This window comes from Vipera ursinii, assembly GCF_947247035.1.
Source record: "Vipera ursinii genome assembly, chromosome: Z".
In the NCBI taxonomy this organism is placed as follows: domain Eukaryota; kingdom Metazoa; phylum Chordata; class Lepidosauria; order Squamata; family Viperidae; genus Vipera; species Vipera ursinii.
Window position 1 is genome coordinate 51,608,006 of NC_139517.1, and position 14,654 is coordinate 51,622,659.

General features: G+C 44.4%; 1 protein-coding gene across 2 annotated transcripts in view; it reads left to right on the plus strand.

Moving 5' to 3' along the window:
- FHOD3 (formin homology 2 domain containing 3) overlaps positions 1–14,654 on the plus strand; it is a 341,124-nt gene that overhangs the window by 245,891 nt on the left and 80,579 nt on the right. For both annotated transcript variants that reach the window (XM_083377070.1, XM_083377071.1), the window contains exons 19-20: positions 6,031–6,213; positions 13,868–13,987. In XM_083377070.1, the coding sequence (XP_083233196.1) occupies positions 6,031–6,213; positions 13,868–13,987 (303 nt within the window). The remainder of the gene's footprint in view (positions 1–6,030; positions 6,214–13,867; positions 13,988–14,654) is intronic.

Consider the following 14,654-nt stretch of genomic DNA (forward strand, 5'->3'; position numbering starts at 1 on the left):
ATTTCCCTTTATATAATCTAGAACCAAGAATGTGTTTTATTTCATAAGAAGTCTCACCCTCCACCATAATGGGACCTGGTGCTTTTTTCAGAATCGGTCTCAGTGTGGACTCTGAGACTGGCTTTAACAAACTGCAATGGAAGATGGGGTGAACTTTTTCTAACAGTTGTGGGAGCTTTAATTCAACCATGACAGGATTAATGATTTTGACTATGGGGAAAGAACTGAGGAACTTAGGTCCCAATTTCTTATTGGGGAACTTCAATGTCATATACTTAGTAGATAGGTAGACTTTCTCTCCTACTTAAAATGGTCTCTAGGGAGATCGCCTCTTACTCCTTGTATACTTTAGCAGCTTGTGTTAGGGCTCACTTAATGTTTACCCAAGCACTCTGTAGGGATGTCATCCACTGATTTAAAGTTTGTGAGGAGAGGGGCATAAGAACAAATTCCCTGTTGGTTGCTATTTTAAACAGGGTAAGTCCAGTGCTACTTTGAACGGTATTATTGTAGGCTACTTCAGCAAAGTCCATCTCCACCCCCTCATGGGAAATCTGATACCCTAAATAGTCAAGGTGGGACTGGTGGAATTCACATTTAGACAGCTTAGCATAGAGGTTTGTCTTTAAGAGTCTCTTAAGCACCTCCCAGACCAACTTTACATGCTCCTCCCTGGTTTCTGTGTAAATGAGGATGTTGTCAAGGTAGACTAACACCCCGTAGTAGAGATAATCATGTAGCACCTGATTGGTCAGCTGCATAAATACGGCGGGAGCCCCTTGAAGGCCAAAAGGCATCACTTTAAATTGGAAACTTCCTAGGGGGCAATTGAAAACTGACTTCCACTCATCTCCATCCCTGATTCTTACTTGATAATAAGCCTCCGTTAAATCCATTTTAGAAAAGTCTCCGCTTTGCAAGGTGGGCTAACATGTCGTTCATCAGGGGGAAAGGATTCATATTTTCCACGCTCAATCCTTTAAAATCCATGCACAACCTCAAAGACCCATCTTTCTTCTCCTTAAAAAGCACTGGGGTGGCTACTCATGATTTGGCTGATTCGATGAAACTCCTAGCTAGTTTCTTGTCTTATCTATTCCTTTAATGCATTCATATCTCTGGGGATCATGGAGTACATCTTAGGCTTTGGAAGTTTAGCCCCTGGTGGTATTTCAGTTGCACAATTGGTAGTTCAGTGAGGGGGAAGTATGTCACAGTCCTCTTTGCTGAAAGCCCTTGCTAGGTCCCAGTATTCCATTGGAATGAGTTGGACCTCTGGCATTCAATCCATGGTGGCTCTTAGCAGCTCAGTCATCCCCCCTTCCCTCAACATCTGTTAATCTCTTGATCTGGCTGGTTTCAGAAGGCGGGAGGGGTCCTTTCACTAGCCTCAAGGTTCTCACCCCATTCTCCCACCAAATAGTAGGGTGCCATTTGTCAAACCACACTAATTCCAGAATCACTGTCTCAGTCATTTTGGGGATAACCACAACACATATGATCTTCCAATGTTGCCTCATCTCCAACTGGATCAGTTCGGTTAAATGTGTTGCAGGGGAAACCCCACCCCATCAAAGATCCATCTGTCTACTTAAATTTCATGGCTATGGGTAATAGCTTGGCATGGATTCCTAATTTAAGTACAGTCAGGAGACTAATCAGGCACCTTATGCAACCCGAGTGTATTAGGACGCTTACGTCTCTCTGTGCTCCAGTCTTTGGCACTATAAGTTTGGCAGCAATGGCGAAAGTGTTTGGTGGTTGTCACCTAAATAGATGCTTTTCCTGGCTTTGTGGTGGTTTTGATTTGGTGGTGCTGGGCTTCCTGCAGCAGGCCAACTCGATGTCCAGGGTTACAGCTATGCAATACCATTCACGGAGCTGATCAGGAATTCCCCAGTAGGTGCATGCCTGGAATAAATCATGATCTAGCCCCTCCTTGAAATAATGAATCAGCGATCATTCTGACCACTCTCAGATCCTCCCAGCAATTTTCCAGAATTCCCAGACATACTCTTTAGTGGGTCGTCCCCTCAGTTTTAGGCTGCGGATTTCTATCTCAGCTTGCAGAGCCTGGAATTCATCTTCAAACCGGGCTCTCAGCTGGCCCATGAACAGGTTTACATCCCACAGCTCTGGTGCTTGCTCATTGTGTAGGCTGGTCACCCATTCTGCCACTTCTCCTTCTAGGTTTGTTGCTATCACATTCACCATCACAGAATCATTAGGGTATGCAGAAGCGTAGCAGTTCAGGTGAGCCCATACCTGATTCAAGAAGAAAGGCAACCTCTCTGGACCCATCAATTGTGGGTTTGATGGGAGGTAGATCCTAAGGCTGTTTTCCCCAGTATGCAGGATGCAAGGCAGGTCGTTGATAATGAAGTTGCATCTGTGCCACCCTCTGTAATCCCCTCGGTTGGGCCCCGGGTTCGTGGGCCTCTGATCTTGCATGGGACTTCGCCTGGGCATCAGACTTGATGTCGAGGCTGGTCTGGGTCATGGTGAAACTGGATGGGCCATTGCAATCAGACTTGGACTCCAATGAAGGGGAGGGAGCATTGGCGACCTCCTGGCTTCCTGCCCAGCCAAAATCATGTATCAGGCAACCGGGGCCACCTCCTTCACATCAAACTGGTCAAACTTCTTCAATCTTTCGACCAAGTGGCTGTGGATTGTCGTCAGGTACCTCCATTCCCCAGATTCGTCCCATTCTGCCAGCCTCTTCACCTTTTTTGGCGTGGGTGACAGAAGGCTGTGGGATGAAATCAGCGGGAATTCAGTTTCAGCAGCTTTGGGAATACTCCTGAGCTGGGGGGCTGCCTTGGCCCAACCGAGTTCTCTGAGGGTTACAGCCCCTTCTTGTTGTCCCAATTTCTCAGGTTGGGTCATCTGGGTCTTCAGCCAAGCCCCCACCACCAGTGCTCCACTCTCCGTCTGGGCAGTAGCCTACACACTGGCAGCTAAAGTCATGCTGAGGTTAGCAGTTGCCTCCTCTTTCTTCTCCATCCTGGATTCTTCCCTGAGTCTTTGCCATCCTCCCAAAGGCAGTGGGTAGGTGACCAGGGCTTAGGACCCCAAGGAAAAAAAGATTTTATGAGATCTGGTTTAATGTCATGGTTCCGATCAATGAGGCCAAATAAATCAGAACTCCGAGGCAGGAAAATTCCTCAAATAACATGTTTATTCGCTACATAATATTGGTGCAAACAAAAAGAAACCAGATCTAAACATTCCCCCCAAGAATCAAAGAAATACAGTGTAAAAATTCCTAACCCTCTACTCATGCTATCCAATAGAACAACTTGGCGGGCTTTCTGACTAAACAATCCTCCTTCTCCCCTTCAGCATGGGAATGACCTTGAAGCCAGTTTCATTGTAGAGTTGACAGTTGGGCTGTTTACTAATGGCTCTTTGGCAGTTTCTTGCTTGGGGTATTGCTTACCTGATTGTTGGTCTGAAGGTGACCTTGGAGTTAATCTATGCTGATCTGAGTGCTGTTTACTGGTGGAAAGGTGCTGGAGTCTTTTTCTCTTTGGGGCTGGTTGATTGTCTCTTTTGCATAATGTCTATTTGTTAATGTCTATGTGTCTATTGATGGCTGATTTGTCAGAGTGCCAGGCTTCTAGAAATTCTCTGGCATCTTTGGGTTTGGCCTGGTCTTGAATTGTCACATTTTCCCAATTGAGACTATGGTTAAATCTGTCTATATGTTGTGAAATAAAAGAATTTTCATCATACCTTTTGACTGCCAGTTGATGTTCATGGATACATTCTGTCAGTCTTCTGCCTGTTTGACCTACATAGTGGTTGTTGCAATTCTTACATTCTGTGTTGTAGGTGACTCCTGTTTAGTTGGCACATAAGCCAACTAAAGCCCTTCAAAATGTCCTAAAGACCCAACAACCCCAGAAAGAAAAGAAAAAACAGGAGTTATCTACAACAGGGCTTTTCAACCAGTGGTACGGGTACCACCTGTGGTACATTGGCACCTGGCAGGTGATATGCGACCATCCTAGAAAAGTGGTAGCAGGGGAGGGGAATGAGCTGAACCAGTGGCAGCACTGCACAAGCCTGAGCGTGCTACAGGGCTCTCAGGGCTCAGTGGAAGTGCCAGGATCAGTTCCGCTTTCCAGCTGATCAGCGCTTCTTTGGGGCTGTCAGGGCTCAGTGAAAGCACCAGGATCAGCGCCAGGCTCCAGCTGAAGCTCGGCGCTGATCCTGGTGCTTCTGCTGAGCCCTGAAGAAGCACCAATCAGCTGGAAAGCAGAACTGATCCTGGCACTTCTGCTGAGCCTAATCAGCAGATCAGCTGGAATGTTGCAGCATCTGCAGGGTCTTGTGATTTACATTCAGATACTTGGCAACTGATTCATATTTATGATGATCACAGTGTCCCGGGGTCATGTGAAGTGACCACCCAGCAGATGGGGGGGGATAAAAACCAAATACCACCCCACCCCACCCTCGCTGCCAATCCTCAGCAGAAATGCTCACAACAATGAAAACCTTGGATAGGAGGAAGAGCGCCACTGGCCGGGCAGGCAGGTGTCTTGCTCGGCTGTGGTTGGGGGACACTTTTCAGTGCCATTGTAACTGAACAGTCACTAAGAGAACTGTTGTAAGTCAAGGACTACCTGTACTTCATCACTTTTTTCCATTTTTTTGTTGTTTTATTTTGTTTTTGGTCATCAAGTTTTTGACACCTTGCTAGGCAACTGGTGGTACTTGAATGTTGCCATATCCTAAAAGTGGTACAATGAGTGAAAAGGTTGAAAAGCCCTGATCTACAACATACAATGTAAGAACTACAACAACTGCTATGTAGGACAAACAGGCAGAAGACTGATTGCATCCATGAACACTAACTGACAGTCAAAAAGCATGATGAAAATTCTTTAATTTCACTACAGACAGATTTAACCATAATCTCAATTGAGAAAATGTGACAATCCTACACCAGGCCAAATCCAAAAATGCCAGGGAATTTCTAGAAGTCTGGCACTCTGACAGTTCAACCATTAATAGACACTAACAACATCTATAGATTATGCAAAAGAGACAATCAACCAGCCCCAAAGAGGAAAAGATTCCAGCATCTTTCCACCAGCAATCAGCACTCAGATCAGTAAAGTCACCTTCAGACCAGCAATCAAGCAAGCAATACCCCAGTCAAGAAACTTTCCACAGAGCCATTAGTAAAAAGCCCAACCAAAGAATCCCTAAGACTGCCCCCAACCACCCAGACAGGCAAGACACCAGATTATAAACGACAGCAAACAGCATTCCTTACTAGCATTGATAATGTTACATAGTTAGAGTAATGAAATGCTTGTAAGAAAACAAGCAAGCTCAGAGACCACCAAGGACTCTCTTTTTAACCCTGAGCTACAAATATTCTCCTTCATTTGTAGCTGAAAAACCAGTGTGTGCTTGGTTAATTCAGAATACTAAATACTAAATTTTAATCAATTGAGATGGAACAGATATATGAGGCCCATGCAAATTTTCTCAAAGTGGTACAAAATCCCAAGTGAGTACACTGGAATCTCATGAGAGTTCAGTGTTCTTGCTTAAGAGATTGGACTGTGTACAGGTCAATACTCTCCCTCTCCCCAAGAATATTGTGACAGTTTTTACCCTGAATATGTGATGTCCTAGTGCTGCTTGTTTTTGAACCTCTGAGTCAGTACATAATTAGCAGTAGGTACTTGATTCTTTAGCAAAATATCTCTTTTAAATTATGTTGGACAAAATTGAAAAGGTAAAAGTGATTTTTATAAATGTTTAATTGTAATATTTTAAACAATTATTAAAATAATTGAAATGTAAATATTTTGCATAATTTTGGTGTGGATAATACTGAATCACTCTTATATTTTAACAAGAAAAATTAGGAGTTCTGTCAAGAAAATTTACAAAACAAGTATTTTTCAGCTTTGATATAGTCAGTGTAAAAGAGCAGTTTATATAGTTTGTCTTTGATGGGGTGGTTTTTGTTTTGTTTTGTTTGTTTTATTTTGATCTTTCTAGAAAATTCTTACAATGATTCCCACAGAAGAGGAAAAGCAGAAAATTCAAGAAGCTCAGTTAGCCAATCCTGATATCCCTCTGGGTACTGCTGAACAGTTCCTATTGACTCTGTCTTCCATTACGGAACTCACTGCTAGACTTCAGCTCTGGGCATTTAAAATGGATTATGAGCTTGTGGAAAAGGTAATTTCTTATTGCTGAATAATAATAAATATAATTGTTTCTGGATTTCAATTTATCCTATTTTCTCTCACCCTAGGGAATTTCTCTCTGTTGAACTGTTCATTAATGCCATTTTGAATATTCAGTAGAATAAGAGAGCACTTAGTGTTTTCAGGGTAAAGGTTTCGTTCTCTGAGCTTGTGGGTTGGTTTCTGTATATTTCGTTACCTGGCTAGGTAACAGCTTCAGCAGAGTTTAGGGGATGTCAGTGTTCTTCAGTGAGTATTGTGATGGGGGTTGGTTGAGGGTTGGTGATGTCTCTGGTTGGCTGTATAGTTTATTTGGATTCTGAGGGGTTTGTAGGCTGGTTGTAGGCCAATATGTCTTGATGGAATTGCTTGTGGAGTGCCAGGCTTCCTGGCAGGCAAACACCATGATCCCAAATCTTTACTCTTTACTCATACCAACACCAAACTGCACCAGTTTGATTGGAGCAACACAAAAATCATTGGCCACACTACCACTTGCCATGCTTGCAGGTTCATCAGAGCCTTGCACTCCATAAGCAATTCCATCAACAGACACATAGATCTAAAACCAGCCTACAAACCCCTCAGAATCCATATCAACTGCACAGCCATCCAGAGACAGCACAAACCCTCAACCAACCCATGCAAATCCCCCGTCCCACCAGCAGTTCACCTCCCAATGACCCCGACCTGATGTAACCTCCCCATCACAAGATTCACTGGTGACTCATACCTGACTCATTACAAGACCCATCACAGACCCTCACTTGACACACCCAGACCTGAAGCCCTTAGAAACAGAAGAACACTGACATCCCCTAAACTCTGCTGAAGTTGTTACTTACCCTGGTAATGAAACATTCAGAAACCAACCCACAAACTTGGAGAATTTACCTTCACCCTCATCCTACACTCAAGCTACAGATATTCATCACTATTGCAAACTCAGTCTTTTCCTTAAAAAGTAATGATATTTCCTTATTTCCATAGCTGGAGCACAGTGCACTTGAGCTGGGATGAGAATTATATGAGGAAATAACCTTACATCCAAATGCCTTATCAAGTAACTTAACTATTGCATCACATTGGTTTTCATGTCCACATAATTATCACATAATATCCACATAATTATCATGCCATCCAACTAACTTACTGATTAGCATATCTTGGATTACTGAGTCAAATGCTTTGTTGAAGTCAAGATATATTACAGTTAGAACATTCCAATCAATTTATTTTTACAGCCAAAGGCCAACACATAAATTAAACATTCAAATAAAAGAAAACTAAACAAAACCAACACAAGAAGACATAGCAATATACTATAATTAATGATGTAATCAATGGGTGACCAAGTTCTGCCTAGTTTTGCAGACAGTATAACAAAAACTAACTAGCTTCAGAAAAACTGAATCATACCGACCTGACAATAAAAATACATTGAGTATAGTCCACTGGTCTGCAACCCGCGGCTCCAGAGCCGCATGCGGCTCTTTCAGCCGTCTCCTGCGGCTCCCAGTCTTCTGCTATGTGCAGTCCAAAAAAAAAAGTGGGACTAAAAAAGTTCAATCAATTCAAATATGCAGGGTAGGTGCATATCTCGCCTTGGCTCCACTCTTCAGTCAAACCCTGTTCTGCGCATGCGCGCATGTACGTGCATGCGCACACATTTTTTGCGGCTCCCAGTTTATCCTTTTGTGAGGGAACCGGTTCTGAGTGGCTCTTTCACTGTTTCAGGTTGCTGACCCCTGGTATAGTCTAATGCTGGATACAGACACATAATAAAATTAATTATAAAAGATTATTAAAAAGATCTAAAATATTTATTTATGTTTCTGGTGAATCTCCAATGCTGCTTCACAGAATCTAGCCACCTGCGCCATGATCACTGCCTGCTCATTCTTAAGCAGTCACTGGAGATAAATACTTTCCGAATGACCAGGATACCTATCAATTATGGGGAGGATATGGTTTTTCCGAATAGCTCTATAGAAGGAACATCAAAGGAGTATGTATCCAAGAGCAGAGTCTTTCAGCCAATGGTGTCTTTTTATACTTGCCGTACAGGATGGCCAATGGAAACGCATGGCACCGTGCAAGTGAGAATACTTTCCAGTGGTTTACTGACTCCAACAGACTAAGATACCTGGCAGGTGTAACCACGTATCTAATAGAGTCTGGAGCCAGAAACAGCAGAGCTATACCTAAGTCTGCTTGCCTCTCGATGTCCTCTACCCTTTGACACAAGGTTTGTTTTGCTTGGTCGTAGTCCAATTTGAGAATTGAGGCTGACAGGAAGCCTAGTTTGGCAAGGTTGGACTTGACTGCCTTGATTCATGAAGAGGAGAATTTATTTTGAAGAATTAATGGAGCAAGGCCTTGCGGAAAGCAATTAAGCCTTAGCCAGATGTTTAAGGAAGCTATACAGATTCTTGCTTCAACTTTTATCAATCCTGTCTCCAGGCGCAGAAGTGCATTTGGGACACAGTGCGGCATCTGGAGAATTGTTTGATAAATTTGGATTGAACACTTTCCAGTGGTGTAAAACATGAAGCTGAGGGTCCAAGCAATGTCCGGTAGAGAAGCTGTGCTGAGCTCCGGCTGGTGTACCTGAATGCCAGGTCCGTTGCTAACAAGGCTCCTCTCGTCCGGGATCTGGTCGACGGTGAGCATGCGGACCTGGCCTGCATCACGGAAACCTGGTTGGGCCCAGAGGGTGGTATCCCCCTGGTTGATCTTTGCCCACCAGGCTTCCGGGTGCTACACCGGCCTCGGACTCAGGGTAGGGGTGGGGGAGTGGCTGTGGTTATGAGGGAGACCTTATGTCCGCAGGAGGCCACCGTTCCTCAGATAGTCGGGTATGAATCTCTCTTATTGAGGTTTGGTCCTAGGGCGCAGTTGGGCTTGCTGCTGGTGTACCTTTCGCCTAGTCGCGCAGCAGCAGCCCTGCCTGAGCTTCTCGATATCCTCTCAGGGCTGGTGATTGAGTTTCCCAAACTTATGGTTTTGGGAGACTTCAATCTACCATCCCTGGGAGGAGCATCTGAGTTAGCTCGGGAGTTCATGGCTTCCATGACGGCCATGGACCTGACGCAAGTAATTCATGGACCGACTCATGAGGGAGGCCACACCCTTGACTTGGTTTTCTTATCTGGTTGGTGGTTAGATGATCTTGGTGGGGGCTCCCCAATTGTTATGCCCCTGTCATGGACCGATCATCATCTCCTGCGGCTGGTCTTCCGTTTTGCCACTCCCCACCGTGGGGTTGTTGAGCCAACCAGATGGTTCCGCCCCAGGCGCTTAATGGACCCTGAGAGGTTCCAGGCAGCACTGGGGTCCCCACCTGCCTCCTCAGCTCACAACTCGGCAGATGCCTTAGTGGAAGCCTGGGAAAGGACGGCCATGGAGGCAGTTGACCGAGTTGTACCCTTGCGGCCCCTGACCCGGCGCAGATCCCAATGGGCTCCATGGTTCTCCACGGAGCTCCGGGAGATGAAGCGTCGGAGACGGGGCCTAGAGAGCGTCTGGAGGTCCAGCCAATCTGAATCCGACCGATTGCGACTAAGAACCCATATTAGGTCTTATCTCGCAGCGATGAGGGTGGCGAGGTCTAACTACTTCGCTGCCCTCATCGCGTCCGCAGATAATCGCCCGGCCACCCTGTTTAGGGTGACCCGCTCCCTCCTTAATCAGGAGGTGAGTGAGGAACCCTTGCAGGGGCGTGCCGAGGAATTTAGTCAACATCTGTCGGACAAAATCGCTCGGATTCGGACCGGTTTGGACTCCGACTGGGCAGTATCGGACGATCAGGACACGAGCGGTCTTGTCAATGTTACCTGGGAGGAGTTCGATCCTGTAACTCCGGAGGAAGTGGACAGGATCATGGGGAGGCTGAGCTCCACCACATGTTTATTGGACCCGTGCCCTTCCTGGCTGGTTTATGCAGCCCGGGAGGGGACACGAGGCTGGTTCCAGGCGGTTATATCTGCCTCTTTGAGTGAGGGTAGTTTTCTCGCCGCCTTGAAAGAGGCGGTGGTAAGACCTCTCCTCAAGAAGCCTGCCTTGGACCCGGCTGTGTTGAATAACTTTCATCCGGTCTCCAACCTTCGCTTTCTTGCGAAGGTTGTTGAGAGTGTGGTGGCGCATCAGCCCCCTCTGGTCCTGGATGAAGCGGATTATCTAGACCCATACCAATCGGGCTTCAGGCCCGGGTACAGCACGGAGACGGCATTGGTCGCACTGGTGAATTATCTCTGGAGGGCTCGGGACAAGGGATATTCCTCTGTCCTAGTCCTATTAGACCTCTCAGCAGCTTTCGATACCATCGACCATGGTATCCTGCTGCGGCGTCTCAGGGGATTGGGAGTGGGAGGCACGGTTCTTCAGTGGTTCTCCTCCTATCTCCAGGGACGCTCGCAGTCGGTGTTGGCAGGGGGGCAGAGGTCGACCGCGAGGCCTCTCGTTTGTGGAGTCCCACAGGGGTCGGTCGTCTCGCCTCTCCTGTTCAACATCTACATGAAACTGCTGGGTGAGATCATTCGTGGTTTTGGAGTTGGGTATCATCAGTATGCTGATGATACCCAACTTTTCATTTCGACCCCAAACCACCCCAGTGATGCCCTCGACGTGATGTCCCGGTGCCTGGAGGCGGTCCGGGTCTGGATGGGGAGGAACAGGCTTTGACTCAACCCTGACAAGACTGAGTGGCTGTGCGTACCGGCATCTTGGGATATTCAGGATATCCCACCCCTCACTATGGGGGGTGAGTCATTACCTCCTGTAGATAGGGCTCGCAACTTGGGAGTCCTCCTAGATTCACAGCTCTCCTTAGAAGACCATATTGTAGCTGTGACTAGGGGGGCCTTCGCCCAGGTTCGCCTGGTGCGCCAGTTGCGGCCCTATCTAGACCGGGATGCCTTATGTACGGTCACTCATGCGCTCGTGACCTCTCGTCTTGATTACTGCAACGCTCTCTACATGGTGCTACCCTTGAAGACCACTCGGAGGCTCCAACTGGTACAGAATGCAGCCGCGAGAGTTGTATTGGGAGTTTCCCGATACTCCCATGTCACACCTTTGCTCCGCGAGCTGCATTGGCTACCAGTTGTCTTCCGGGTGAGGTTCAAGGTGTTGGTAATGACCTACAAAGCCCTTCATGGCATGGGTCCGGAATACCTTGGGGAGCACCTGCAGCCGGCGTCAACTTCCCTCCGTCCAGTACGCTCCCACAGAGAGGGCCTCCTCAGGGTGCCACCGGTCAAAGAATGCCGACTGGTGGCCCCCAGGGGGAGGGCGTTCTCTGTGGGTGCACCGGATTTATGGAACCATCTTCCGGTCGAGCTCCGGATGGCGCCCGATCTCCGCTCCTTCCGGCGCGATCTTAAAACCCATCTCTTTAAACAAGCTGGCCTGGCCTGATGGGACGGGGTGGGATTTTTATAAATGAACTTTAATTTTAATTTGTATTAATTTATGGGCATTGTTTAATCACGTTTTAATAGTTTTTAATTTTTGTATCTAGTTTTTATGTATTGCCCTGTTCACCGCCCTGAGTCCTCCGGGAGAAAGGCAGTATATAAATTAAATAAATAAATAAATAAATAATTGCAGCTGAACATAGTGTCCTCCCTGATAAGACTATACTTGAAATACAGCATCCAGTTCTGCTCACCACAATACAAAAAAGATGCTGAGACTCTAGAAAGAATTCAGAAAGCAACAACAAAGATGATTACAGGATTGGAGGCTAAACCTCCAATGAATGATTGTGGGAACTGGATACATCTAGTTTAACAAAGGACTGGGGTGACATGATAGCAGTCTTCCAATATTTGAGGGGCTGTCACGGGGGTGTGTGTGTGTTAAACTATTCTCCAAAGAGACTGGAGAAGAAATAATTGAAAGAGAAATCCAGCCCAGAATGTTCTCACAGTGAAAATAATCAGAGGAACAGTTGCTCAAAGAAATTGTCGATCATCCGTTACTGGAGAATTTAGTAAGACATTGGACAGTCATTTGTCCAGAACTGTATAGGGTCTCCTGATTCAGCCAGTCATTCACTATAAGGTCTCCAGGGTCATTTCCAACTCCATTGTTCTAAGTTCCTCTTCTGCCCCCTCAACAGATCATTGATGATAATGTTGAAGAGCACATTACATTCATTGGATGTAATTCCACTGAGAACTATACACTGAGTATAATTGGTCAACCAACTGTGAATCCTCTGGTGGTGGTATTGTCTATCCCATTTATTCCATCTTACCAGGAAGCTGGCTGTGGTCTACTTTGTCAAAGGCCTTACCAAAATCCAAGTAAACTATATCCATAGCATTTTCCTGATTCATTAATTTAGTCACTTTATCAAAAAAAGGCAGTAAGGTTTGTCTGGCATCATCTGTTTTTAGCAAACTCACATTGGCCTCTAGTGATTGCCTTGTTCATTTTAAGGTGCTCACAACTCCATTGATTGATTATCTTTTCAGGATTTTCCCATTTTGATGTCAGCCTGATTGGTCTGTAGTTTCCTGAATCCACCTTTATTTCTTCTTGAAGATTGGAATCACATCGACTCTTTTTCAGTCCTCTGGCATTTTTCCCATGTTCCAGGAACTCTGAAAGATTTTGTTCAGTAGTTCCGAGCTCACGTCTGCCAGTTGTTGAGTACCTTCGGATGTAAATCATCCGGTCCATGTAATTATTTACCCTCATCTAAAGTGGACAGGTTGTCTTTTACCAATTTCTTGCCTATTTTGTCTTGCTTTCCTGTTCTGTTTCCCACAGTGCTGCTGTTGATAGGTTGGGCTGGTTTTTTTCTTTTTGCATGAAGAGAGATGGAAAAAAGGAATTAAGCAATTCCACTTCTCTCTGCTGCCAATCACCTTCCTGCCATTTCCTCCCATCAGTGCCCCAATCATTTCCTTGACTTTCTTTTTGTTCCTTAACATATTGAAAGAAACTTTTTTGTTATTTTTGTCATTTTTACAAGCCTTAATTATTCTGAGCTTTAGCCTTCATTAAGTTCAGATTTCCATTGCTAGGCAAGACAGTTAAGTATTTTAACCTTGTTTTATGACCTTTCTTGCCACAGTTGTTAAGTGAATCACTGTAGTTGTAAGTTAATAATACAGTTGTTAAGTGAATCTTGCTTCCACATTGGCTTTGCTTGTCAGAGCACAAAAGGTGATCACATGACCATGGGACATTGCGACCATTATAAATATGAGCCAATTGCCAAGCATCAAATTTTGATCACGGGGATGCTGCTACAGTTTGTGAAAAACAATCATAAGCCACTTTTTTCAGTGCCATTGTAACTTTAAACAGTCACTAATTGAATCATTTTAAGTTGAAGACTACCTACAGTTGCCGATATTCTGTTTTAGATGTGTCCCTTTCTATAGTTTTTATACTTGTCCTTTTTGTCCCTCAATTTGTCAGAGAGCTCTTAGTGCAACCGTGCTGGCCTCATCTGGTATATTTTGTTTTCATTCTCTTTGGTATTGTTTTTGTTTGGGGCTTTAGTTTATTTTGATAGAAACATCCTTTGCCTGAAAAGAATTATTCATTGTTAAGTGAAAATCCCTGTTCATAAGATTTAATTGATGTAAAAAAATATTTTCCATGTTTTTATTTTTTGTTAATGACAGGAGATTGCAGAACCACTTTGGGACCTGAAGGAAGGAATGGACCAGCTAGAGAATAATGCTACCTTTGGATTTATTCTTTCTGCTCTCTTAGCTATTGGAAATTTTCTCAATGGAACCAGTGTGAGTAGTAGCATTGCACTGAAAAAATTACTTACAACTATACATTTAGCAAAATTCATAAAATAGCTTAAAAATCCCCTTGGACATTATCCGCACAATTTCTCATCATATGTTTTCTATCTTCTTTATGGCCTTTGCAAACAATACAACTTCTTTTGTTACCTGTTCATCTTCATCAGACAACAGGAAATATGATTTCTTCTAAACTAGACTGAATTAATTGGATTAACAGGGGTATAGTGAATCTATCTCTAGGTTCCTGATAAAAGTTTGCAATGGGTCAAGTGGGTCACATCTTCCATTTGTAAATTATTAGAAATGCATAAATGGTGTTAGTTGGTAATTTTTTTGTATCTTCCATCGAAATAGGCTATTGTCATTATTTGGAAGGAAAGTTCAATAAAGGCTTGTCTCAAATAGTGGGATGTAAGAAATTGTAAATAATACAACATTCCTTGTTCTTCTTTAAAAAAATCAGTTCAACTTAGCCAAATTAAACTTCCATATTTGCTCTTTATCTTGTCTAAATTTTTTTTTTGAGAAAAGTAGTCACTCAATAGTATATGATAAATGTGTAGTGAATCTGACTATTAACTAATTTTTATTAACCAGTAGTAATCCTACAATGACAAGTAAAAATAAATGCAAACATCACAGGAAGGAAACC